The 26,123-nt window shown below is 37.3% G+C and overlaps 1 protein-coding gene and 1 long non-coding RNA gene across 4 annotated transcripts in view; one reads left to right on the top strand and one right to left on the bottom strand.

The window, feature by feature from the left end:
- The window catches only part of pparg (peroxisome proliferator-activated receptor gamma), a 48,315-nt gene continuing 22,192 nt past the window's right edge, over positions 1-26,123 (bottom strand). For all 3 annotated transcript variants that reach the window (XM_015044449.1, XM_015044448.1, XM_015044450.1), the window contains exons 2-9: positions 18,850-19,143; positions 18,546-18,712; positions 12,644-12,782; positions 7,706-7,905; positions 5,450-5,558; positions 4,285-4,472; positions 2,811-3,054; positions 1-1,267 (exon numbers count right to left, since the gene is read on the bottom strand). In XM_015044449.1, the coding sequence (XP_014899935.1) occupies positions 1,020-1,267; positions 2,811-3,054; positions 4,285-4,472; positions 5,450-5,558; positions 7,706-7,905; positions 12,644-12,782; positions 18,546-18,712; positions 18,850-19,141 (1,587 nt within the window). In that variant the 5' untranslated portion in view covers positions 19,142-19,143 and the 3' untranslated portion in view covers positions 1-1,019. The remainder of the gene's footprint in view (positions 1,268-2,810; positions 3,055-4,284; positions 4,473-5,449; positions 5,559-7,705; positions 7,906-12,643; positions 12,783-18,545; positions 18,713-18,849; positions 19,144-26,123) is intronic.
- Positions 16,531-18,966, top strand: LOC106954730 (uncharacterized). Its single transcript, XR_001426414.1, has 3 exons — positions 16,531-16,679; positions 18,540-18,685; positions 18,876-18,966. It is a non-coding gene; the product is annotated as an uncharacterized LOC106954730 (long non-coding RNA).

Here is a 26,123-nt window from a genome sequence, read left to right as displayed (position 1 = left end):
TAAAAAAAGTTAGAAAATATTTTATTTACAAGTAATTTCTCACTCTTTATCTCCCTAGTAGGTAAGAATCCAGTCTTTTTGCCTGCACAAAAAAAATGGACTGAAATAGATACAAAATAATTTCACATTGAAAAATTAGAACTCAACCAAGTTGCTGAATCTAAAGGCTCAAAAGCAAGTTTGGTTTAAGAATTTCATACAAATGGAAACAAAAAGAGAGATTACATATATTATACATTGAATATGTACAATATGCTTAAGAACAACATTGGATCTTTTTTTAAAAAAAAAGCTAAACATTCGATCGTTAAGGCGTATTTTAAAGCCAACAACATTCCTGCTGTGTGCCCTCTGTTAGCTCACACTTACTTTCTCACAGTTTCTAAGCGGTGTGCAGGACCAGAATAAGTTATAAGCACTAATCTGATTTCTGTTTTTGGATGCAGCTGATTAAAATGAGATAGCACCTTCACCCTGATGCCAAAACAGAAAACGACTGTGCGCAATTTTACGTGTGTGAGCGTTCATGCGTTTGTGCGTGTTCGCAGAGAGACTGATGTATGTACGTGCACTGCTGATCTCTGTGGATGGCTGTGAAGAAACAAGCCGCATGACAAGTGCTGTATGCGGCAAGGCGTGAAAAATGTTTCCCTTTAAGGCACGTGAAGCTTTAACAGTGATGAAGCATGAAGAATTTTTGCGTCAAGTTTGCCAAATGACGGTTCCCTCTCTTTCTGTTAGTCATCGGCACTTTGCTGCAAAAGGTGGTAGTTTCGTACTGAAGTTGGCAGACAGCCCATAATGAAATGTTCGGGCTCTGTGGTAGACAAATGACTGTGCGCCACACATTAATCACATTGAGACTGCCTAGAAACAGATTTAAAAAAATTCATTTCTTTTCTTGATTTTTCTCTTCCTGTTCTTCTCCACCTTCTGCTAAATGATTAATTTCAATTCATGATTTAACCGTCTCGGTTTTTCTTCACATTGCAGCGCTTGTCCTCTTTTCCTTCTGAGCTCTAGTACAAGTCCTTCATGATCTCTTGCAGCAAAGGGTGTAGGAGCATGTCCACCTCGGTCTGCTTCAGCAGGTCGATGAGGTGCACGTGGTCAGTGACTATCTGACGCAGGTCCGTCATCTTCTGGAGCAGCTTGGCAAACAGCTGCAGGGAGTCTGGATGGCTGAGCTTCAGTTGCAGCTCCAGGGAATGGAGCACCGTCTCCTGAAGCTGCTCGATGGGCTTCACGTTCAGTAGGCCGGGCCGGTCTGGACGGGACAGGGCGCAGAGACACAGGGGATCAATTAGTAACAGACCTCACACATGGAGTTCACCTCCATGTAATTTCATCCCTATGTAATGTGAAAGTCTCAGAAGTTTCTTGGAGAACATTAATTCATAAAAAAACCTCACAAAGACCAAGGGACACACCAGACAGGTTAGAAATGATGTTGTAGGGAAAGTCAAAGCAGGGTTAGGATATGAGGTAATACAATTTTAAGCATCCCATGGTGTAATGCTCTGCATAGTTAGGCTATTTAGCTGCCAATTTATGATTTAATGCACTCTGCTGTGTTTCCTTAGGTAGAGAAAATTTTAACCAATTTGAACTTGGCTGCATTGTTGATAAGTCGGATCAATTGGATTGTATGTATGATTGGATTGAATTGTTTTCTTTTTGTTTGTAAAGTGAATTAAGGTGGATTGTTGTGAGTTGGCACAATATAGATAAACTGAATTGAAGACATAAAACATGGAGTCCTAAATGTAGTGAAATCAGTTCTTATTAGCGAGATGGTTTTCTGCTTTGTACAAAAAGCTGCTTATTAAGCCATAATCAGTCATTTAAGTTAATAATTTAGCTCATTGTTGGATTTTAATCTTAATAATGTCCAAAGTCAGGCTTTTATCAAGTAGATCTGCACTAATAATCAGCAAGACTGGACAAACTCATAAGGCTCTGTTCAGATATGAGAGATTGCCTAATTACACATGAGTAAAACGCTTCGACTTCCTGATGTTTGCTTCTAAGAAACTCAACTCATAAGTGTGAGGATTGAAGACCAAAAGTTTCACGCCTTTTCCCACCAATACTTTTCCTTTTACTCTAAATCTTCACAGCTAGTACAGAAACGTGCACAAGTGGGAGCTGCGTGATTGTTGTTCACTCCTGTGGTCGTCTCTGAAACCTCACCTCTCTTGACGTTTCTCCCTCATCGCAAGTGCCACTTTTGCAGTTATTGATCCCTGACTCTTGTGATGCAGTGTTTTATTTATTCTGGCTTGAAACACATTCTTTTACCTTTAAAAGTAAAAGAAAGGTAAAAGTACCTCAATAAACGGGTTAAGGCTGTCCAACGATAACATGTTTATCACTAAAGGATGATAAGATGTGGACAGGAGATACCTGAGATCTTTGTGTGGACATAACGTCTTTTTTTTAATAAAAAGAAACATTTTCACTGGCAGTAAATGGAAGATAAATATTACATTTAAGACATTTTTGCATAGAGATGAAATAAATGAATTGGGGTATTACATACAATTTTGAAACATATTGTTTTAACAGGAAGTGGTTTGCTTTGCTTTGGTGTAAAAGAGATTTGGCTTTAGTGGTTTTAATGGCAGCGGTGTGATGATTTATAGTTTTGTTTTGGGCGCAGCAAGTTTAGAAATTGCCCCTTGCTTCCGGGATTTGCATCAGACTCAAAAAAAAAAAAACCCTAAAAAAACCCCTAAAATTGCACAACTTAAAAAAAAAAATCATTCCTATTAGATAATAACATTCCCTGACAAATAGTGAACACTCACCCCCACTGAGGATAATAACAGCCAAAAACAGCGCCATGTCGCTGTCGTCCAGCTCCAGCGTGTTGAATTTGACTCCGAACTCAAACTTTGGCTCCATCATCTGACAGAAAGGTTTCCTGAGACTCTTGAGGAACTCCCGCGTCATGAAGATCTGTCCGTAGGAGATCAGGGTGCCATCCTTGTTCATCAGAGGCGACATCATGATGATCAAAACTTCAATCACTCCGTATTTCAGCAACGTCACCTGGACAAAAATATCTACTGGTTAAAAGGAAGCTCTGAAGATGGGTGAGATATTTGAAAACATGTATAGGATGCAACAAAATCATATTTTTTTTTAATGGAAGCCATAGACTAATAGAGTATTCTTTTTATTAGTTTCTACATCTTAATCGTATTTCTCACAAAGAAACTCTCAGCGTCAGCAACCTTCAGAATTTTTAACAGTGTTGCTGAAACTGGCAGCAGTTTAATCAACCAAGGTGTAATTTGGAAAGCTTTAATTCAATAAAGTGTTTCATTCAATACGAATCCACTTGTAGTAGAGAGATCCACTTATCCGCCCTTTGACCATGAGTTGTGCTTTGACAATGCAGGGATTAGTAGTAATTATTGCTGTTTATCTGCGTTGTGTGTGATCACATTTGTATAATTTCTCTGAGTCTCCTCCCAGTGGGATGCGCCCGTTACATGACTGAACTTTTCACCCTATTGATAAGGGATTCATGCACACTTGTATCTGTAATCTCGTTCTTTCTAACCAGCGCTTGTGACCAGACTCAGCCTCTCTCTTCACCACGAAAGGCCAGTAAAGTACTCGTGTCACTGCTGCCACCACACCAATTCCCCTCTTCCTCTCTGTTTTTTCCTCATTCTTGAATGAGAACCTTAGACACTTGAACTCCTCAACTTGCACAGGATGTCTTCTCTGACATCTTGAAAAGGCACTCTGCCCTTTTCTGACTCAAGTCTATACACTAGAGGTGATGATTTTCATCCCAGCAAACTCCCAGGCACCCTCAAGGACCCCGAAGAGGGTGTGTATTGTCTCAATTTTTTATATGTATTTATTCCTTCATTTACTGTTTGGTTTTTGGTTCTGGATCTCTCATCACTCCACCCTCAGCAAATATGTAAAAGGTCTTTGTTACAATAACCCTGTGCTACAGCTTGCTCCATGCTCTCCTACTCTGTACTTTATTTGTTTTTTTATTGACTCTCAAAAGTGGCTCTTAAAGGGGTGGTATGTATTTTCCATGCACATAGTGCACAATCAAGTGTTACCTTCAGTTGTTATAAAAATTTTAATTGAGATTCTGTCTCTTTAAGTAGCTCCTGCTCATTCCAACACTCCATTGTGCCATTTATAACCGTTCTGCTCATTGGAAGTTATGTTTCTGATAAAGGAATAACATTATAACATGACCCAAAACTCAAAAAACATCCAGTTTACCCAAAGGTTTTTTTCTCTTACTTGATCATTGAGATCCAGATCGATGAATCCTGGAATGCTCTTTGCAAATTCTGTCACTTCTCTCACTGCTTCTGCAGAGCGTGACTGACAGCTTTTGAAGAAACGAAGCTCCGCCCCATCAGGTGTCAGTCCATTGATCCCCGTTCCCAGAGCTCCATAATCTGACCCTGAGTGGGCTCCTGGGATTCCTGAAACCGTGAGGATATGGAATACAAATCTGAAAAAGCTGTAGAACACAATCCTATGACTAAGAAATTAACCAGAACTAGCAGACTTTGTCTCAGATGTATAACAGTGCATGAAGTACACCCAACATTATTAATACTACTGGCAAATTTGAAGATTTAAAATAAACTTTTATTCCTAACAAAATCTTTCGTTTGATAATGACTATCAAGATTTTGGACTGGCCTAGTTTAAATCCAGATTTGAGCCTAATAGATAATCTGTGGAGATTAGGGTGATGGCATGGAAACCCGTCAAAATAAAAGACTTGAAGGTCAACATCAGAGCTAAGTCATTATAACACCAGCAGAAACATACATAAAAATGGTCAATAAATAAATATTTGTCCATTGGTAATTGAAATAAATTGTTTTATTTTACTTTTAGAGGCATTCTTGGGTGATTTCCTATCAGAATCAAACATCATGGGTGACTAAAAACAACTTAAAATCTTTATTTACCTGGTCTATGAATAATAGTAGGCATTAATGTAGGGCAAAAATCTGCCTAATTTTAGTTTCTTTATTGTTGTGTTTGTAAAGCTGACTATCTTTCGATCTCTTGTCTTTTCTAACCAATGTGAAAATGAGCTTATGGTTTCCACGCCTATTCTTAGCTGCGAGTCAATGAAGCATTTATTTAGGCCTTTGGTAGTTAAATATAAACATGAAAAAGACTTGAAAGAGCTCGTTCAAATTTAACTTTAAACTCAAAATATTTAAGAAATATGTGACTTGTTGAATGCAAAGAGTTAATGTTTATAAGAAAAGCTCTTATGATTCACTAAAATTGCTTGCAGACAATAAACTCAATCCAGGTTTTTAAAGAAATATATATATATATATATATATATATATATATATATATATATATATATATATATATATAAAATTGTACTTTTATTCAACCATCTAAAAATCTAGATTGTGGCTTTACTGACCTCCAGCTGTAACGGTGGACATCTGCTGTTGCTCCCGGGATGGAATCTGCCTACAGTTGATGAACTGCTCCCCTTCTATTAGAGACTTCATGTCATGAATGATGAAAGGCTGCACACACACACACACACACAGAAGATTTTTGTAATTGCAAAAGCATTCCACCTGTTTTCATTCACTAAAAGCAGTTCAATGTTTTACTTTCAGTTTGCAGTGGTTATGTAAAACCTAACACTGTTCAGCCTGCAGACATAAAGCAGGTGAATCAGGGGATACAACAGTTGGTGATAAATGAGAGTACTCAATCACAGTAATAATGCCGATCAGAACTGGACCAGAATGTCTCCAACAGGACTTCCTCCTTCTTCATTGGTTAAAACTTTCATTTAAGCTGGAGATTTGCTGTCAGCACTTCTGTCTTGAGTGGCCATTGTGTTTTGCACTGATGTCAAAGTTTTAATGTTCCAGATGCAACAACACCACTTCAACTGTATTCTCTGCTGACTTGTGCTTTCCTGTTCCCTTTGCATTTTTTTTTTTGTTTTTCATAACCTCACACATGGAAGTAAATATAATCATTGCAATCTGCAATCCTGAACAAAATGAAAAAGCAAAAATATTATATTTGTCAATTAAACAGAACCAAAACACATTTAGATAAAGGAAATTTAGCTTTTTTCTTGTCTCTTATTTTAGTAGTCCTATAGTCCTGCATTGATGTTTTTTAATATTAATATATTTTTGGTGGATTCAATCATTGTTCTAATGAAAGCGATTCAACAAAACACACAATTGTCTGATAAAAGGTAGCCATCCTTAGCCGTCAGCATGACCTTATCACGGATATGTTGAGCCACCCTCTCTTACTGTCTACTTTTGTGGTTTTCTACAAAAAAAAAAAAAAAAAAAAAAAGAAACACCGAAAAAAAATCCCTCTTTGTTTCCTTACTGCAGAAAAACATTATCAAACAGCAACTAATATCTCAACCTTGGATGCTAAAAAAAATGTAAATATTCCACAAAAGCTAAAATCATTTACTAATAATTTGTGTTAGGAGGTACGCAATGATTTCGTAAATGAGCAAGGCGTGCTTCAAACAAAATGCTGAGCCAGTGTCATTTGGCGGCTATGGCTGAGGCGAACAGTCATAACAAGCTGAACAAAAAGATGCCGAGCAACCTTGAGGACATCAGAATTTACCAGCAGAAGAAAAACTTAGAGTTGCTGCAAAAGCTTTAAAAAATGGCATAAAGAAAAACTACAGCATTAATACTATTCTTTTAATCCTTTGTTATTTCTTATTCATTTGGTATTGAAATAATTTTGCACAGAATTACAAATTTAAGAGATTTTTCGTTATGTTTGGTTGATTTATAATGTCATGACGTGTAATCTGTAAAACCTAGTGGACATCTAACTTGAAAGTTTTGCTTTACCGCATAGCAGAAAAAAAATCACTTTAGTCTAGAAAAACGATAAAATAGAGTGTAGTGGCTGGTATAGTAGTATATGGCAACCAACCATATGTTGGACAATGAGGTGCCAGAAATAACAAACAACTGAAGAAAATGTAAGAAATAAAAAAGATAAAATCTGAGATTATTTTTTTTGACAAATAAATTTCACATTTATTTGTCACATTTATAAATGTGCCATTTTATAAATGTTTCAGTAAATTATATTAAGTGTCAGCATTAAAACTGTCACGGCATACAGTAAAAAAAAACAAAACCTGTTTGTTTCCCAGTCCAACCACCTGTCAGAGATTTTATGACAGCCAAAGCATGTAGAAACCAGTTGAACCACATCCCCAGTCAAAACAACAGCAAAACCCTGCAAAGTGTCCATATGAATGGGGTATTATGACACAACAAAAATAGCGCTTGATATGTTTGCATGTGCACCTTGGAAAGTTTAACATTTCCTTAATTCAAAGTTTTTAAATGCAGAATTTCACATTTTTATTTTGTGCAACAATTGCCAGAAGGCAGAGCAGACGTGACGGAAACTGGTTCAGCAGCTCAGATTAGAATAGAGCAGGAATGCACAGCGACTGCACGTAAACTTAAAAATACAAGTAGTTCATAACTTAAAGACTTTTGACAGAACTTGGTAATGAAGCTAATAAAGATTTATTCTCCATCATGTTTGTTCTTTTTAGATATTTCATAAAGCTGTCCAATTGGCAGTGGTGTCTTAATGTGACTGATGTTACCAATAGATAAAAGTAGAACGGAAATCGGCCAGCCGTTCTTACCACTTTTTCTCCCGTCTTCCCAGAAAGGATTGCCCTGGCCTTGGCTTTGGTAAGGGGGAAATACTTCAGATAGGCTTCGTACAGATGCCGGGCCAGAGCCCTTAGATCTGCAGCCTCTGGGTGCATGTGCTCCATGTCAGACGAGAACTCAGCCAACAGCTTCTCCTTCTCCGCCTGAGGCATTCGGCCAAAACGAATGGCTGGGAAAGAAAGCAGAAATGTATGTTAGCGCATGTAGAAAACAAGTATGCAGAACATTAAACACTCTGTCTACTATTTTATTTGAAAGGAAAATAGAAAGAAATATCCAAGTTATGAGAGTGCAAATGCAAATATCTGCAAAAAGTGAATACGAAAAGAGCACTCTGCATTTAAGCTGCAACCCTACGTTTGTTAGCAGACTGAAATTTGTATTTTTTCAGTAAGTGCTAACAGTGTTTTCAGATTTAAATAAAAAAAAAAAAAACTGTCTGAAGTGATTTAAAAATGAACTGCATTTGTGCTAAAAATGCTATGCACAAAATATACTGACCTTATTTCATTTCTTGCATTTAAGAAATACAGAAACACAGAAACTTTACTTTAAAAAGCCTTCTCCTTTAAATTTGGCTTCTGTTCTTAGATTCCTAAATAAATATCCAAGTGTGTTGTTGCTCAGATCTGTTCAGGTTTGTTTGATGGGTTTGTTGGAAGAGCACTGCTGGATCGATTGTCTGTTAAAACTAATCTTGTCCAGTTTCAAAACATACAACAGACCTGATGTCAACGCATTTAATTAAACATAGGAACAGGAAAACCAATTTGTGATTACTATCAGGCTGCATCCAGACATGAGTTAGCAGACTGAGGTAACTGCTCAGACATTTTCTATAAATAAGTTTCACTGTCTATGTCAGAGAAGGGATAGATCGACTGTTTAAAAGCACATAATAAATGATCCTGCTGAGTTTTTATGAGGTGTGTCTTGTGATGCATTTCAACATGTTCTGCACCTTGATAATGCATTGGTGATTAGGTTTAAACAGTTCACTGAAAGACCTACACTTATCTAATCTTATTTCCCCTCCCCTTTCCTTCTGCCACTGCAGGTGGCATTACAACCGACATTTAAAACCAAAACAGCTGAACAAAGGAGCCCTGATTGAGTTTCATTCACAAAATAAGTCCTATTTTGCGGATAACCAAAATAGGACTTGGTTACAATGGTGAGTCTGAAGAATTAGCCATTAAAAATGCCCCATTATCTATAATGTCACAACAATAATAACTTCAACAATAATAACAGTAGAATAAATTTATGTTAGTTTTTTTATTTTTATTTTTTTTTTTAAGTTTAAAAAGATGCTTTACTTTTCATAAAGCCTAATCAGAAGGAGGTGAAATTTAATGCCATGCCGTGAGAAAGTCGAGACGTTCCATTAAAGTTGGAAATCATTAATTATCCCTCGGCTCAATTTAGACATGAACCATTCTGCTGCAGCTTTATGCAATTGTGAAACGCCGAGTGTGTGGTTGATGCCCACCTTGGGCAAATCAACATGAAACCAAAGCAGACTTGCGTCTCTCTGTGCAACGAGCCTGAGACTGTGACACAGCATACTGGAGAAACCAGTTGAAACTACAGGCTCAGAGATGTCAATCATTGATAAAACAAACGCCAACGCTGTGGCACATTTTCAAAGCTGCTGATACGTTGTTAAGTAATGCGAGGAGGATATGAACAAAAGCAGAGAGAAACGTGCTAGCAACTGGTAGGATGAAAACAAACTAAGTAATTAAGATGTGATAGGAGAATGTCTGGCAGGTTTTCTGTTAAATCCTGAAACCATGTGTGCTTCATTTGACACCTGACATTTGTTACAGTAAATGCCTGACATTTTTTCTCAAAAAGTCACTTCCATGGAACAGGAAGAATAGATCATGAGAAAAAAAAGATCTTGCACAAACAGAATTCCTTTTAGAATTCATTAAAAACAATCCTGATTGACACTTTAAGGATGAAGCTCCTTTCTACTGAGTGAAGGCGTCAAGCTCAAAATGTCGTCAAACCAAAATCCCCGCATAGTCTGAGGGAGCAGATATAAAACTTGAGGGGCTTAATTTTTCCTGACTGTTCTATCTTCTTTCTAGAACAAGAGTTGTTTGTCTGGACTCATTTTAAAGAGCAGCTAAAGCCATGCTAATTCAAAGATGATTTCTTTAAGTTCTTTTAAATATTAAAGATTATTGGCTTTTGATGATTTCCATAATTTAGTTTATAATTTATTATTTTAATCATGTTTATTTTATATTTTCTCTTTGTGAATTGCATATATGTTAAAGGTACCATGTAAATAAAACTCATTTACTATTTACAAAGCAGGAGAGGAATAAAATAAACTTTTGAATGGGATGAAAACATTCACATTTGATGATTTTGTCTTTAGTCAATGAGTAATTATTCTCATTGTAATAGAGTTCATAGTTCACCAGCATCTGCAACACTATTTTGAGCAGCAATAAATGTTCATTTGTGAACACGTCTCACCTGTAGCTGCCAGCAGAGGTCAAATTTTTACTTCCATTCTTTGAATTATAGTAAAAATACAAAACCAAAGGACTCTCAGAATTAATTAAAAACCTGGCTGGATTTCACTTTTTCACTCTTGAAACTTTCATTACTTTAAGAATGCATACAACTCAAGCTACAGTTAAGAGGGGATTTCATGCACGCTCATGTATTCTGCATGCAAGACATTCAGCAGGGTGTGCAAATGTGTACAGGCGGTTTAACTAAAGTATGAGGTATTGCTCTGGTAGGTTTACAAAAGGTTGTCGTCGTTTCATAGTAAAATGAGTTGCTAATAATCCTTAGATCTCACCAGAGGTTAAAGAGTCAAGCGGTTGAGGTTGGTCCACCCTAACAGGTGTGACAAAATGGACAAGAGAATTGGGGAAATGACACTCGAGCACACCCGAATGAGCTCATACAGTCACCAAACACACGTGAGGAGGTGGAGTCCGTCAAGCCTCAGTGACCAACAATGGCTTCTGAAATAAAAAGCAGCAACTAAACAGTGGTGGGTGAGGGACGAGATTACACCGTTCAGCCCTGTTTTCACGTTGCATTTTTGCTGTGGATCCAAGTTTTGCAACAATAATCTCAAGTAGTTAAAATAAAACTAAATGTGTTAACAGGAAAAAGTAAAAAGAATAATCAGGATTTTGGTGAACTTGTTGATAAGCTTGTATTAAATTAAGCATGCACAGCTTTGCTTTTAATTTTTTTTTTACCTAAAAAGATAACATGCATTAAACAATCAAAACGCTCAAGATGGCCAGAGCGGATATATTATGCTTCATTGAACAAGTTAGAATAGGATTTTGGGCTATACAGAACATGCTTGTTACGGTTTTTGTAGAAAATAATTCTCAGATGAGATTTCATTTTTTGCTCACTATTTTGAGCTCCTTTCAGAATGATCTGATACGTAAAGACACTTTAACTTTTCTTCTGGAGACTAAGACCGACCACCAATAAAGAGGGACCAGTTCACTCTTTTCTGCCTACATTCTCGACACATCATCATTGTTTTTTCAAATAGAGTGTCAGGGAGATTTCCTTAAACAAACAACTCCCTGGGAAGGTGATGACAATCTGGAGCACACATTTGCAGCTGAAGCAGCACAAATATAAAAGACGTAAGTCTCTTACACAGGTAAGAGACTTACCTGTGTTTATTTAAAAAGTCTTGCCACTTGGTCATGAAAACCCAGAAAGGAAAAATTTAACACACTGGTGGGTATTTGGAGTTAGCTGTTGACCACAGCCTCATTTTTGATCACCTTTAAAAGGTATCAGGTACACAGAACCAGCAACGCGAACTAAGACATGATGCAAAGTCTGCGATGAAAACCCGAGACCACAGAAGAAGCTAGTGGCAACATATAGGGCAGTGAGGTGACAAGCTGCAGACCTTGAAGACTAAATGTGCAGCAGTGTGGCCAGCAGTGTGCACTCTGTTCTCAGGGGGGCATCTGGGGCAAGAGGAGTTATGTAGAGACACTTCAAAAAAGATCCGACTTTTTCGACCTAAAAGTTAATTTTTTTTTTACAGTCAACACATAACTGGGTTTTGTTCCTTAGAGCCATTGTTAGCAGAAATAATTAAAAGTTGCCATTTTCTGTATGACTTCAGTCTCTTATTACTGCGGAGGAATTTTGCCCTTTACTTCTGCAAAACTTTGCTTCAGTTTCTTTCCATCTTTGTGGAAATGTGTTTGTGCACCATTTTGTTAAGATGCTACCACAATATTTCAAAAGGGTGACCACCTGGATTTTGACCCAGTCCGTGCTTTAAATTGCAAATTCTCAGAATTACTTTCCATAATTGTGTTGTAGATTAGCTGCTATGTTTGATTTCACTGTTGCATGACTCAGTTTGGGCCATATTGAACGGGCTAAGCTGGGGTGAATTTGCTGGTATCTTCACTCCTGGGAAGATTTGGTTTCTCTCCTAAATGTTTTAGCAGAAACATTTACTATTTTATAATAATCTCTACTTCATACTTTATCTGTACTTTATATTTCATAATAATCTCTTTAGAAAGATGGACTGCAATTTGTTTGGACATTGCCTTCTTGCCCTTTCCAGATTGATTATTAGCAGCTATAATTGCTTCTCTAAGATCACTGCTGATATATTTCTTCTCTGAGATTATGTTGTTACACACCTGTAAACTATGAACCAGCAAACTGCCCAAACTTCTCCTTTTATAGAGACGGTGACACTTGCTGATAATCAGCGTACTGAGTGCATTTGATTAGCAGAACCTGTTGCTACTTTCAAATCCTATGAAAACAGAGAGTTTGCACTCATCTTTTCCTTTTTATGCACCATTATTCTTCCATGAACGGATCGAGTTAAGAATAAAAAAGCACAGATATCCCAGTCTTACCGTTGTGTGACATCCCAACGTTGAGGCACTTCTGGAAACGGCAGTATTGACATTTGTTGCGTGACTTCTTGTGAATACGACAGTGGAGATCACAGTGATCGTACACCAGCTTTAGCCTGATTGTGCGTCTGAAGAAACCCTGTGAGGCGAAAAAAAGGACAGTCAATGCAAATCCAGTGGACACACTTTGTTAACTTGTAGGACCAAAGTGCAGTAAATTTATCAATAAGAAAGGTAAAAAAAATATTCTCAAGCCAAAATGTCAGCTTTTCTGACACCATGTTTAAACTTGAGATACATCAATGTAAAGTAAACACATGCTTTTAATGTTTGATCTGATGGAAAATAAATCTTAATGCCCACAATTTTATGTAAAAAAAAAGGGTAGACTGTATTCCAAGGTGAACTATTATACGTTTAACCTTAGATCCAGAGAAGTCATAAGATCTGCTCTTATCTCAGCAATTAAGTTTCCTGCCACGGTCAAACTCCCAATGCACACACCTTGCCAAACATATTCTGAAGACAGTTTTTGTTTCCTTAATATGAACTCAGCAAACAGATAAGTTGAGTAGGATCAACAATAAAACCAACAAAACCTTAAAGCTGCACTGAAAATGTGATGTGCGTTTAGAAACTCCCTGCTGAGTTCTTTGGGAATGCTTGTCCGTTTTGACATCTACACCACGATCCAGATGTTCCTTGTTTAATCGCAGGTTATTTAGAGAAGGAGGAAGTTAAAGGGGGTCAAGCCTCCGCCTCAATAAAGAATGTTTTCTATTTTGAAACAATTAAGGGATTGCCTGCTTGGCTGACCCCCTTCTTCTGGTGAGCGTCCCCTGAGACTTCAGCAGAACAATAACTGCTGTAACTCACTTTCATTCAGGCCAGAAAGTTATGACATGACGGAGTGGCAGAAAGACACAAACCCCCTTGTGCAGCCACAGAACTAACAGTGTCAAAAACGAACAAATGCAAACATAGGCGCCTGGTTACTGAAATGTATTAAGCAATCCTCCACCCCCACATCACAGCATTCAATCCCAGAGGGCCTAAAAAAATCCTACCAGATGAAAGAAATACGGTTTTCTGTTGATTAATATGTGTCTCACAGATATGAAATATTCATCGAACAGCTCATGAGACAAATTGGTCTAATTTGGCAGCGTGGCTGTCTTTCCTCAGTGGCAGACATCCTGAGTTTGAACCTCCGTAAAACCTTTTTGAAATTTTTGTTCTGTTGGTTCTAATCTAATTACACCAATAGAAAGAGATTGCATTGTTTTAAAACATTGTTTCAATAATCAACAGGTAATTTAATCTGTATGCATGTCGCTGAGCAGAAGTGACTCTGTTGTAGATTATCAACTGGCCTAAACTGCTTTCAGCCCACACCTGCAATACTGCAAAAGGTTTTCTACTGTATTTTATCTGATTTAAGGTGAGTGATAAATGTGGCAGTGATAAAAGTGCAGCTATAACACTGATACAAATTCTGTTGATGTTACCTTTCACCTTCATGGCAGTAAACTGACTGAAGAGATGATTGACATGACAGTGGGATTAAAATTTAAAATTTATTTGTCATTTTTATTTTTTGCTGGGTAGTTTAAAAAAAATAATGCAAATTAACTGGAAATGTGTCTTACTGTGAGACTGCAGGGAGAAATAGGGGAGCAAAAACGTGTTTGCTCTCTAAATTTATTGATCTTTTGCTTCTACAAAAATCAAAATCAAAGTCTGTCGAGCTCAGAGTACATTGTGTATTATGAAGCCTAACAAAACACAAACTTTTAAGTATTTAAAAAATATATAGATATTATAATAGGAATGTCAAATATCAAGCAAAAGGGTTAATGGTGAAGAAACTGTTAAATGTTAAAGTGAGCCCAATAAAAAAATGTGATTGGTGAAAAAACAAAGCTTTCCAAATGTTGTTAAACAGAAAGACTATTTGAGATTGAAGAATGAGATCCAAAAAAAAAAAATGAAAAGGGAGCTTAACCTCTAAAAATTGTCCACAATGTGAAACGTAACAGCACAACGTTTCAAAGTAGCAACGTCTTTGCAACTCAGTGCATCACAGCATAATCCTCCTACAGGGTATCACTCGCACAAACAATGGCTGATGTGGGGAGATGTAGAGAGAACAATAATTCACAAAGAACATCTTTCATAAAACCCACATGCCAAAAGTACAGTATAAGACTTATCTAAACCACATGAGGTTTTGACATCTGTGGACTGCTCTTACAGTAGCCCCTTCAGATAGTGTTAATTTAACTCCATTAAATGGTTTTTAAAACAATGAGTTCTTAGTTGAAACTTGGTTGTTTGTTTGAAAACGCAGGTGTTTAGATTAAACAGGATGTGGGGTCTTTGTTGCTCACTCTGACTGATGCTCAAGACCATCTTTGAAGAAGGGAACCCCCTCAAAGACGTTCCGACTGACAGAAGTAGCTGAGTTGATTGTTTGGATATGTCATTTTTACATACAAATTGTTGACTTATACATACTAAAATATATCATTTTTATTTTAATGTTAAAATACATCCCGATTTAATTTGTAGCTGATAATGATGACCTGTACCACACACCGACCAAACGCCTTAAAGTTTCATTCAAATCAATTGGAGCAAGCAGTGGATTTGTAGGACAACAGTTTGTTTGGTTCATTACATACAACACCATTTAAAACAAAAATGAATAACGTTCTCATGTTGTTAGTCAAAATTTGTATTTTGTCTTAATATTAGATGACTTAATGGCTTTGCTTTTGTGGGATTTACATTTTTCTGCCTTAAAGTAAATCCTGACATTTAGCAAGGAACAAGAAATATATATCGGTGTGTAGCAATAAAAAGGGATTTTTGTAAAGATGGATTAAAAAAATAAATAAAAATTAGCTCACAGGTACATATAGATTTTAGTACACACTTACATGCCTTTCATGTAAGTTTCACTTTAAACCTGTGAAACCTTCTTGGAACCAAAGTATAAGGTGAGTACCAAGTACTACTGCTGAAACTGAAAATCCTTCTCATTTATGCTTGGAACATAGTGTCACAATTTATAGTTCAACTTCCTATAATGTCAAAATATTTCAAAGAAAATGGAAATATGTCTGACACTTCACCCACACTCTATCAGTTATTTATACTCCTTACAGACAGCACAGACAGACACACCGACAGAAAGTTAAAGGGCTGGCTCGTTGTACGCAGAGGCAGATACCGGTGTTGAGTGGAAAAATGCATGGGGCTTGTGGTTAGAGTGACAGACATCAGAAAGATAGAAAAATGCCCACTTCTCTCTGGGCATAATACAATTATTTATTCCACCGACATATGGCAGATAACATGGTGACACAGAAAAAGGAAGCGACCAGCACAGAAGCAGCTTAGAGAATCAGAGACAACAACTGTGACACTGGTTAACATTTCCTGGCAGTATTCTGAGGTTTTCTGACTGTCAGGGTTTTTTTTTTTTTCTTTTTTTCTCAACCGAGGCATTACCTTTTGAAACAAGCAATAAATAATTTGTTTGCTGGTGTGGACTTGAATTGACTTCAGAGTTACAGAGAGGATTTATTAAAGTATGGAAAATAAGCTATCTGAAACAAACTGGCTCCATGTGAAAATATGCCTCTCCCTCCCCTCACTAAATCATGAATTAACAGTGATTAAACACAGGCTGAATTAAATTTACCCAGACAAATTAGCCCTGATTACAGACAGGCTTGTAGAATCAAGAAATCACTTAAGTAGAACCACTCTGATTAAAGCAAGTAGACTAAAAGATCCTGAGAAGCGATACATCATGCTCTTATATGAACAAACTCAATAAGTCATAAAAGGGCCTGGAAGTTTCTAAGACGTTGGAACCCCAGGAAAGAAAAGTGAGAGCAATTCTGTAAAAAGGAAGAAAATATTTAATAGTGGAGAACCTTTCCAGAAGAGTAAGGCCTATCAGAACTACTCCGAGTGTTGCACTGCTGACTCACACAGGAGGTCAGGAAATGAACTTTGGAAAAAAGTAAGTAATTCAGGTCTTACCCGTCTCCGCTAAGACACGGGTAAGAAAAACAAAGACTTGGAAAAATGATATCTATTGCAAAGGGGGAGTTTGAAGGCCAGATCACTGCTGACTAAAGAACATTAAGGCCCAAATTTCATCTTAAAATTCCCCATACATATGGCGAAATATTTCCTGAACTATTAAGACAGTGGTTTAACTCTTTGAAAAGTGTCGGTCTGTTACATCCAATATAAAACTAACTGCATTTTAAACAGAAGGCCACAGCTAAAGTTAACCACGGTGATGGTCATGTGACAGTCTGGTGCTGCTTTGTTGCATTAGGACCTGGACAACTTGGAAGAACTGATGGATCCTGTAATTCAAAATCATGTCTGCTGGTAACAATGACATAAAACAACTTGCATGCTTTGTTATTGAAACCTAGGTACTAACTAGAGGTTTCCTATTAGAAACATGTAAAGTTTTTCACTTAAGAAAGAGAAAAATAATCTTTAGAATCAGTTTTCTCGTTTCTCGACTGGTTATGTCATTCATGATACATAAGCATAATTCACCTTCAAACCTATCAATGCTGTATATCACTCTGCTTTAAGACTAATCTCTGGAGGTAGCCCACAGCAGGACGTGCTACATTAACCAACTTTATTGCCAGCTGTTCCTGTTGGATGCAACCAGCACTTCCACGTATTTCCCAACAAGCCAATTCCAAATTCTTCAAACCTGCTTACCTGGAATTTTACTGATAAAAAAGTTAACCACAATCATGGCTATATACATTAGTACAGATACACGTCATACCTGGAATATTCAACAACTGAATTTCTTTCTCAGTAAAAAAAAAAAAAAAAAAAAATCACTCATTTTATAAAAAAGAGTTGCATGATGGAAGAGAAGCGATTATGAAACTGTAAAGCACCATGAGACAGGAAACCCACCACAAAGAGTCAGTGCTGATTAATATTTGGATCATTTCAGGTGGTGTTGTTTGTCCATTGCTAATTTCTGGATATATAATTTTAGTTTCTGTCATTTTATACTAATAGTTTATATTTTATGGGGTTTTGAACTGATTCTTTAAAGAAAAGAAAGTCCCTTAAATTCATTATAGAAGATAACAAGGCATGTGTATCTCAAAAAATGATCACATCCTTGGAATAATATACTCATATGCAGACAGTGTTATGCATTTCAGTTTATTTTGAAACCCAAAATTATATTTTTAAAAAATTTGAATGTTACAGAAAGCCTTTATAAAACACTGTCAATAAGAAATCATCACCCTACTGAACAGCATATCCATGCACTGTACAGTATGAACACTCAGTACTTGCTCGGGGTTCCTTTTGCATGAATTACTGCGTCAGTGACACAGAGACGATCAGCCAGTGGTTCTGCTGAGGTTTGAAGGAAACCAAGGTAGCTATAATAGTGGCCTTCAGCACATCTACGCTGCTGGTTCTGGTGACTCTCATCTTGTGTAAACATACCTGAATACAACTCTGTGAACAGCAACTTCTTTAGCAATATTGTTTTTTATGGCTACACTCATTGACTATCTGAGAACTGTCAAGTCAGCGGTCTCCTCCAGGTTTCTATAGGCCATAAAAGAGAATCTGTGTTTTTATTCGTGCTGAGTTATGATCCAATTTTCTGAGAATCAAAATGAGTTGAGTTTTCATCAGTTTGTGCCAGAATTATCTGATTAAAATGGATCGTCATGTCTGTGAATTTAATTCACATTTTGAATTAAATTACCCTGCCAATGATTTTTTTTTTTTTTATTTATTGAGAAAAATCTTTATTCAAAGAGACATCTTTGATTAATTAATATACCTGCCATTTACTGTATCTTTTCAGGCCTACCTTACAGCCCTCACAGGCATGGACCCCATAGTGAAACCCCGAGGCTTTGTCTCCACACACGCGACACTCGATGTTCAACGCTGAAGCTGATGCATCGTCTGGGAACTTGGAGAACAAAGGGTTGTCAGAGTACTGTGGCGGTGACTCTGGTTCCATCTTAATTGGGTCTAAAAGAGGAAAAAACAAAAGACACATTTCAAATTTATGACTATTGATCATTTAGTTGCTTCAACCAGCAGTAGCTTTCTATTCTACTCTTCGAATCTACAAAATTTTTAATCGGAGCAAATTAAGCTGAACTTACTGTGCGTCTCCATCTCTGTCCTGTAGCTGTGCATGTTTGTGTAGTCCATGTTCGTCAGGTGTTCTTCACTGAGCGGAGGACTGATGTCGTAGGCCAAGCCGGCAGATGAGATGGAGGATACAAGCGGGGGAGACAAGGAGGAAGGGATGGAGGAGGAGGAAACGGAGGCATAGTCTGACGTGGACAAATGTTTCATGTCGAGGTAGTGGGGGCTGTCGTCCAGCTCTGGCAGGTCCACTGTGCTCAGGCTGAAACCGACCGGCCACGCTAGGAGCTGCTGGGTGTCCACCATGTCTGTGGCGCAAACAGAAGAGATAAGAAAGCATTAAAAGATGCAACACAAACTACTCCTGATTACATGAGTGTTTGTGGCTTTTCAAAAACACAACTGTTGAATAAAGACAGTGGAAATCTGAAGCAAAGAAGATTAAGCATGCCTGTAAACTACAAGTCCACATACAGAATTCTGCTGAAGGTTAATCATTAAAAATGTCTCCTCGGAAAAGTTCAAAACATTAGGGCGTGCATGCACACTCCCATGCAAACACCATGAGGAGTACCCACAGTCCTCCCGCTTGCTCTTGAAGTATGTCTGTTATCATGCAAACAGGGAGGCAGACTGTGTCACGGGGAGAACAAGACGAACTCTGGCACTGAGGAACGTCTCCTCTGCTCAAAACACTGTCTTCCTCTCATGCTGTTTGGGTGCCTAGTGGTGCGATTGCCCAACTAAAGGACACGGAAAGGAGGCCAAGGATACATGACTTGATATAAGGCACAAAAAAATAACTGCCTTTTTTGAGCGCTAAAACATCTACGGACTTGTTAAGACTTAAGATTTTTTTCTTACTATATGCTCATTTTCTGAATACCTTCACTGTGAAAAATGGGAGGTACTTAGTAAACATCTGTATCTATTTATTATCTTTATTTAGATTCAGAACTAGTAGATAACTAAATTTATCAGCATCCCTTTTCATTACCACTGGTCTGCTCACCATAGTTACAACTTAGCTAGATTTGTTTTTGTTGGCACAGATCATTGAAGGTGTTTTCATCCAAAATGGACAGACATTGGAGGAAAAAAAGTCAGCCGAGATTATCAAAGTCCAACCAGCCATCAGAGGGTACTAGCGTCCACATGAAAGCAAACCAAATAGAAAGCTTTACGCCCCGAGGGTAAGTTTGCCCAAGGCTGTGGTGTAATGCAACAATTTACAGAATGTTGGGAGATTGTGATTTTTGCTCTCGTCATCCTCTCAGCAAGTAAAGCACCATTAAATCAAGCACAGGCCAAATACAAAATACAAAATATCAGCTAGATAAAAAAATATTTTCAGTCAAATGTTAATAACGGATTTGATTAGCAATAAAGTTTTGTTCTTCCATGATCTAATGTATAGCATATGACAAATGCATTCATAACCTTGCAACCTTTTTTCCAATTTTGTCAAAGACTTCAGTAGATTTTATTTGGATGTACATAATTGACTTATGTTCTTCAAACTGACTCTGGAGCTGCATAAGGTCCTTAAGGCCCTTGACTGTGGTGCGGTAAGGTAATTTTATTTATATAGTACATTTTCAGCAACAAGGCAATTAAAAGTGTTTTACATGAATTAGAGGAAATACAAATACAACTGTGGTTCCTGAATAACCAAAAACCAAGAATTTACTAATGTTTATTAATACAAAAGCATTAAAAAGTGTTTTTCCTTTGCATTTTTATGCAATTCATGCAAAAGAAAATTAACAAAAATATGACTAGAAATACAAAATGAATGTTCTTTTTTATTAAATAATTTGTTGTAAAAGGGCCACTAGAATATCCCATATGTGTTTGGATACTTTTATGTAATGTTTTTATTTAAGGTAAAGTGCAATAAACTTTGTAAAATTATTTACAAAGTCACTGATTATATTTTTAACAAAAAAAACAAAAAAAAAAACAGAAAAGAAATCAGCAACTTTCACAAATAATCAATGGATCCATAGCTCTGTTCAGTGAATGTAACCTTTATAACCTGTACAGATTCTCAAAATAACCCCCAATCAACCATTCAGATGCTGATTTGGAACGAAAACAAAGCAAAGAATGCTAATTATGCAACAGGACACAACGAAAATAGTAGGCTCAGATGGCACAGTAGCACCCGGTATGATAATGACTTCCACTGGCTCCAAAGATACTTGGCAAAACAACCCTGTGGAACAAACATCCTCTTCTCTCAAACACATATTGTTTCCTTTTCACTTGTTTTGAATGTGGCAGCAAAAAATCAGTGGGGTCCACTTAAAATTCACATGGGCTGAGGTATTGTTCTACTACAAGCAGAGGAATGGTATGTGCATAAGTGTGTGAAACTGATGACTATTAATACCCGAAGAAACCTGGTTATTTTTCCTTTTGCTGGAGAGTTGCCAGCTGATGCAGAATTAAAATAGACTGAGGAAGAGACTGTTGAAGAGAGTGACTTGTGCTCTGCTTGGCATCGAGTTATTAGATGGAGAAAGAAATCCAGTGGGAAAGAGAGGAGCTCCAGAGGCAAAAGGCAAGAGAGATAAAGCAATGGGTGACAGAAAGCAAGTCCCTGGGCTGGTGGAAGGATTTGAACTGCACTCTGGAGACTCTTAAGAAAACTCTCATCTGAGGAAATTCATGCTCTGTGTTCAGCACAACATGGGAAAAGAAAAAGGAAGGCGACTGCAGTGAAACAAAACTTTTTCAATTATGTCGTAACTGAGGGTGAAAACAAGTTCGGGCTCAAACTTCACTTCCGAGGTTGTGCATCGAAACAGTGCCATGCAAAATCTTTTCAAGTTTGAATCTATGAGTATTGTGTAGGAAAACAAGTTGTCAGGCTAGATAAAAGGTGACAAATTATTAGTAAGGGGTGTTTGGTTTGTGTTGCCTTAGTAGAGGCGTGTTCATGTCAGCACGTGTGCAGGAGCTGCAGTGATGTCTCCTGCCGCTTCTCGGTTTCCACGTGTCAAGGCTTGACTTCGAGGTAGACGTACAGTTTGGATAAATGCTTTCTATTATTTGGCACTTCAGTTGTGACACACTGATAGTGTTTAAACCCAAAAAGGCCAAGCAAGTCTGGCAGCCACAAGCTCCTTTCACTCTGTGTTTGTCTTAAAGGGTGAGTTTTCCAAGAAAGATATTTAAAAGAAGAACTCAGGTTTTCTTACTGTAAAGAATTACTGAAGTAGTTAAGGTAAATAATTTGCAGACACAAACTGTTCTTCAAGTTGTTTAAGAGAGACTGTGCCACTGTCAACACAGCTAGAATGCAACCACTTTGGAAAAAAGAGGTGAAATCAAGGGAAATATGTGAAATCATCCCTAAGGAACAAAGTTGCAAAACCAATGTAATGTTCAAGATGCTCAGATTTCTTCACAACAGATATGGCTTTTTCCAAAATGGTCAGACACAAAGGAGCAGGATAAAATTACTCAACAGACTGCATAGTCCCTTTCAAAACAGTTCAAATCTTTCCAATTTTTTTTACATTTCATAATGCTAAAACTAAAATGTCCAATGTATTTTATTTTGGTTTATAAAAGACCAACACTGAGTAATAGTAACTTGTGCACGTATAAATGAAACATAGCAATACATAACTTTAGCATTTATAAAATTAGTAGAGTCTGCTAAGTAAATAGTTCTCGGTATGAGCACAGCTCAGCTGTTCTGTGAAGGCCTCAAAGGTTTGGCTTCGGCTGTGAAGACCAAGGAACACAGCATACACGTTGGAGATAAAGGAAACAATTGTGGAGAAGTTCAAAGGAGGGTTAGGTAATAAAACCATACCCTAAACTCTGAACTTCTAATGGTTTGTTCACACAGCAACAATAAAAAATTGTTGGTGGATTTTCAAAACCTTAGAGACAATAACAAGTTTGATCCTACAGTGTGTTGTGTATATCCATATGACAAAGACAGTCATATGATAGTTTGTGGACTCTTTATAACAGAGAAAAAACAAAACAAAAAGAGGTCTGCAAAGTCCACCATCCTTCTATTTCTGGTGCACCATGGCAGTTGTTTTGTCTTCTGTATTTTGGATGCTTCTCAGTCACATTCAACAGACTCATTTGTCCTCGAGGAACACCTGGGATTTCTGGCCAAGACAATTCAACGTGCTCAATATCCCCAATTTGAGGGTAGAGCAGTCCCAACGTCCTTCCAAGCAGACTAGATCAGTCTTAAGATTACAACATTATCTTTACAGTCATCAAGGCATCCTTAACATTTATGGAAGGGGAAGATTTGGTCAAAGATCAGCATAATACCAAAACCAAGAAATCAAATTTGACAGGAAAAAGCCAAGAGGCTTATGGTAACTCAGGAGGAGATACAAAGATTAACAGCTCAGATGAAAGACCCTGTCAAAAAAACTATCAGTCCACAAACATGGGCTTTATACAAAACCCACATTTTGTATAAAGCTCTGGTCAAATGAAAACAACTTTTAAGGTTTTTGTCCCTCATGACACACTATGTGAGTGTGCAACGCTAACACAACCTTGACTGAACTCTCTAAACTTGCTGTGCGACTTTGAAGTGACAACATCCATTTCACTTAGGAGTATATGTCGGAAAGGCCCAGTCAAAGTCCAAACCGAAAACCAATCAATCCCAAATGAAATGCATCCCATATAAATGAGTTACAGCTATTTTGCTGTGTTATGTTAAACCCTCCCAAATAATTCTGGTTACAATTGATGAAATGTGAAATGTTCAAGGTGAACACTTATTAGGCTCTGTGGCTGGAGTCCTTATTTATCTCATGATTATTTTTTGTGAACTTTGTTATTTATCTTAATTTGAAAATCATTTAATTTGCCACTCAAATGTTTCACCCCCTTCTTATAGACAAGCTTTTTGAAAATACCAAAAATATTGGTAAACGGTTTCAACTGTCTATTTCCATAATCCGTACCAACTTTAGGTACAAAAGGACATCCTGGGACCCAAGACTGTTTTTTTTTTTTTTGTTTGTTTTCTGATATGAAGTTCTACGGATCTAAACAGTCATTTGAAACTTCTGTACCTAAGAGAGATCATCCAACAATGCACGTAACAAACAACAATGTTTTCAAATAAATCTCAGAGTCCTATGATAAACTGTCTCCAAAGTATTTAGGTTTGAGAATAAGTGTGGATATAAAGCACAACACCATAATCCAGAACAGACAAAACTGTAGCAACAACAAGTCTCTCCTTGAACTTAAAGATCTGTCCAAGGAGTGAAAAAGTTGAGCTTTTTCACCAACATCTCAGCATGAGGTGCAATAGAAAAAGAATAACGGAGGAGGAAATGTAAATATTTATATTAAAAGACACATTCAATCTGGGAGCCCTGAAAAGTGGTGATTGTTTGAAAGTTATGCAACGTAAATGTTGAATTTTGTTGAATAAGCCCCAAATAATAGTAAAGAAGCAACAGAACCGTTTAAAACCCTTCTACCACAATCATTAGTGGCAGAGATTATTTCAAGCTACACTACACTTATCAAAGTGAGTTTTGAACGGCAGAGATGCTAAGACATAAAGCAGCCTGGCTTATTGTAATATGTGGGAGACAAAAGGGAAAACCTGCTCCGCCACATTCAAGGCCTTTGCACTTTTATTTGCTCTGTTTGAACAAAAAACTACCCACCTTGTTTCAGGGCGAGGACTAAACAGCTATTATCAACCACAATCAATCACTTCGAAATATATGGAAATATCTCTTCACATGATATTAAAAACTACAGAAGCAAAACAAAGGTGAAAAAAAAGGAAGGCTAACTACAGTCGAATGAAATATTTGTTAAATTTAGCTCAGAGCTACACCTGTCTTCACAAGCTTATTAAAGCAGTGACAAGTTGCAATATATTTGCAGTGACAAGTTGCAAAATATTACACCTCTTGACGAGAGGACGCTGTTTTCTCTTTGCTCCCTTAACAAGTAAACCATATGTTGTCAAAGGTGTTTATTCTTGAAAGTTTTTCATTTGTGTGTGACTGTGTGTGTGGCAGGGAATGAAAGCGAGAGAGGCAGCGCTCAGCCCGAGTTCTGTGACTTCCTGACCTCTTCATGTAAAACAGCATGTGGTTCAGAGTCAGTGACTAAAACAAAGATATGCCCGCCTGCTCGTCTGCTTCGCAGTCCCCACATTTTCTTTGAAAAGATTAGAGAGCTTGAATTTTTGCCTGATGAGTCCCATGTTAAGAATATGTGGGACTCTGGAAACATCAGGTGCAGTAAGACATTTCTTTTTGCGGTTTGTCTGACTAAGCCGCCTAGTTTTTGAAGTCAAGTGTTTTTTTGTGTCACCGGAGGGTAAAAACATAAAAAATAACCAAAAAGTCTGTGTTACTCTTCAGGAAACTGGCACTTTTTTTTATTCTGCTGGTGTGAAGCCACTAGAAGCAGATTCACCAGAAAGGGCCTTCCCCCTTCTACACATGAATGATCAAGTAGGAGAGTATTGGAAAACCAAGTGTCAAGTGGAGGTCTGGACTGCCCTCTTGACAAGACCGAAAGTCTAGACCGAGTCTGAAAACCCACCTGGTCTGTTGGTACCAAACTTACTCATATGGAGCCTTCAAAGCTTGGCATTGTGGGAGGATAGAAACCGCAACGTTCGTCTGCCAGACAACCTGTCTCTGATTTCTATTTGATTTTGTCAGTAAAATCTCCTCATTTCAACTTTAGATAAACCTAAAATCAAATCCATCTTGTAAAGGATCTGCCTTATCACTAGCAGAATATATGGTAGGATTTTGTTTTGATTAACTAGCTTGATTCTTTTCAGCGCATGTGTTCATTAATGCTAGTTAATAGGCTGGATTTTATAGTTTTTACATTTTATGGCAACATTTTCATATCTACCTTCACAGTGTTAGAAGTGATGGCAAGAAATGGTCAAAAAAATGTAGTGATTGTTGGTGTTGCAATACTGTTATTTTTCTAAATAGATGTGAGCAAAAACATAGAACTTTACAATGAGAGAACAAAAAGCAGTTTGATTGGGTAGTTCTGAGTGTTTTTGTTGTTGTTTTTTTTTGTTTTTGTATAATTTATGTCATTAGTCAATACTTAAAACTAAAAATAAATTCATACTCTTTTGTTTAAGTACCCAATGATTTTTTTCTTTGCCCGGTGGAAAATGATCCTACATTTTAGTGAATGAGTAAACTAGATCTGGACCCATAAGTCTCACATGACCAATTTAAACATGTTTCCTCCTCTTCAGTTCGGTTAGAGGAATTCTAATAGT

Source organism: Poecilia latipinna, unplaced genomic scaffold (genome assembly GCF_001443285.1).
Source record: "Poecilia latipinna isolate Pla-1442-1.1 unplaced genomic scaffold, P_latipinna-1.0 Scaffold675, whole genome shotgun sequence".
Lineage (NCBI taxonomy): Eukaryota > Metazoa > Chordata > Actinopteri > Cyprinodontiformes > Poeciliidae > Poecilia > Poecilia latipinna.
This window is presented reverse-complemented; position numbering and strand designations above follow the sequence as displayed.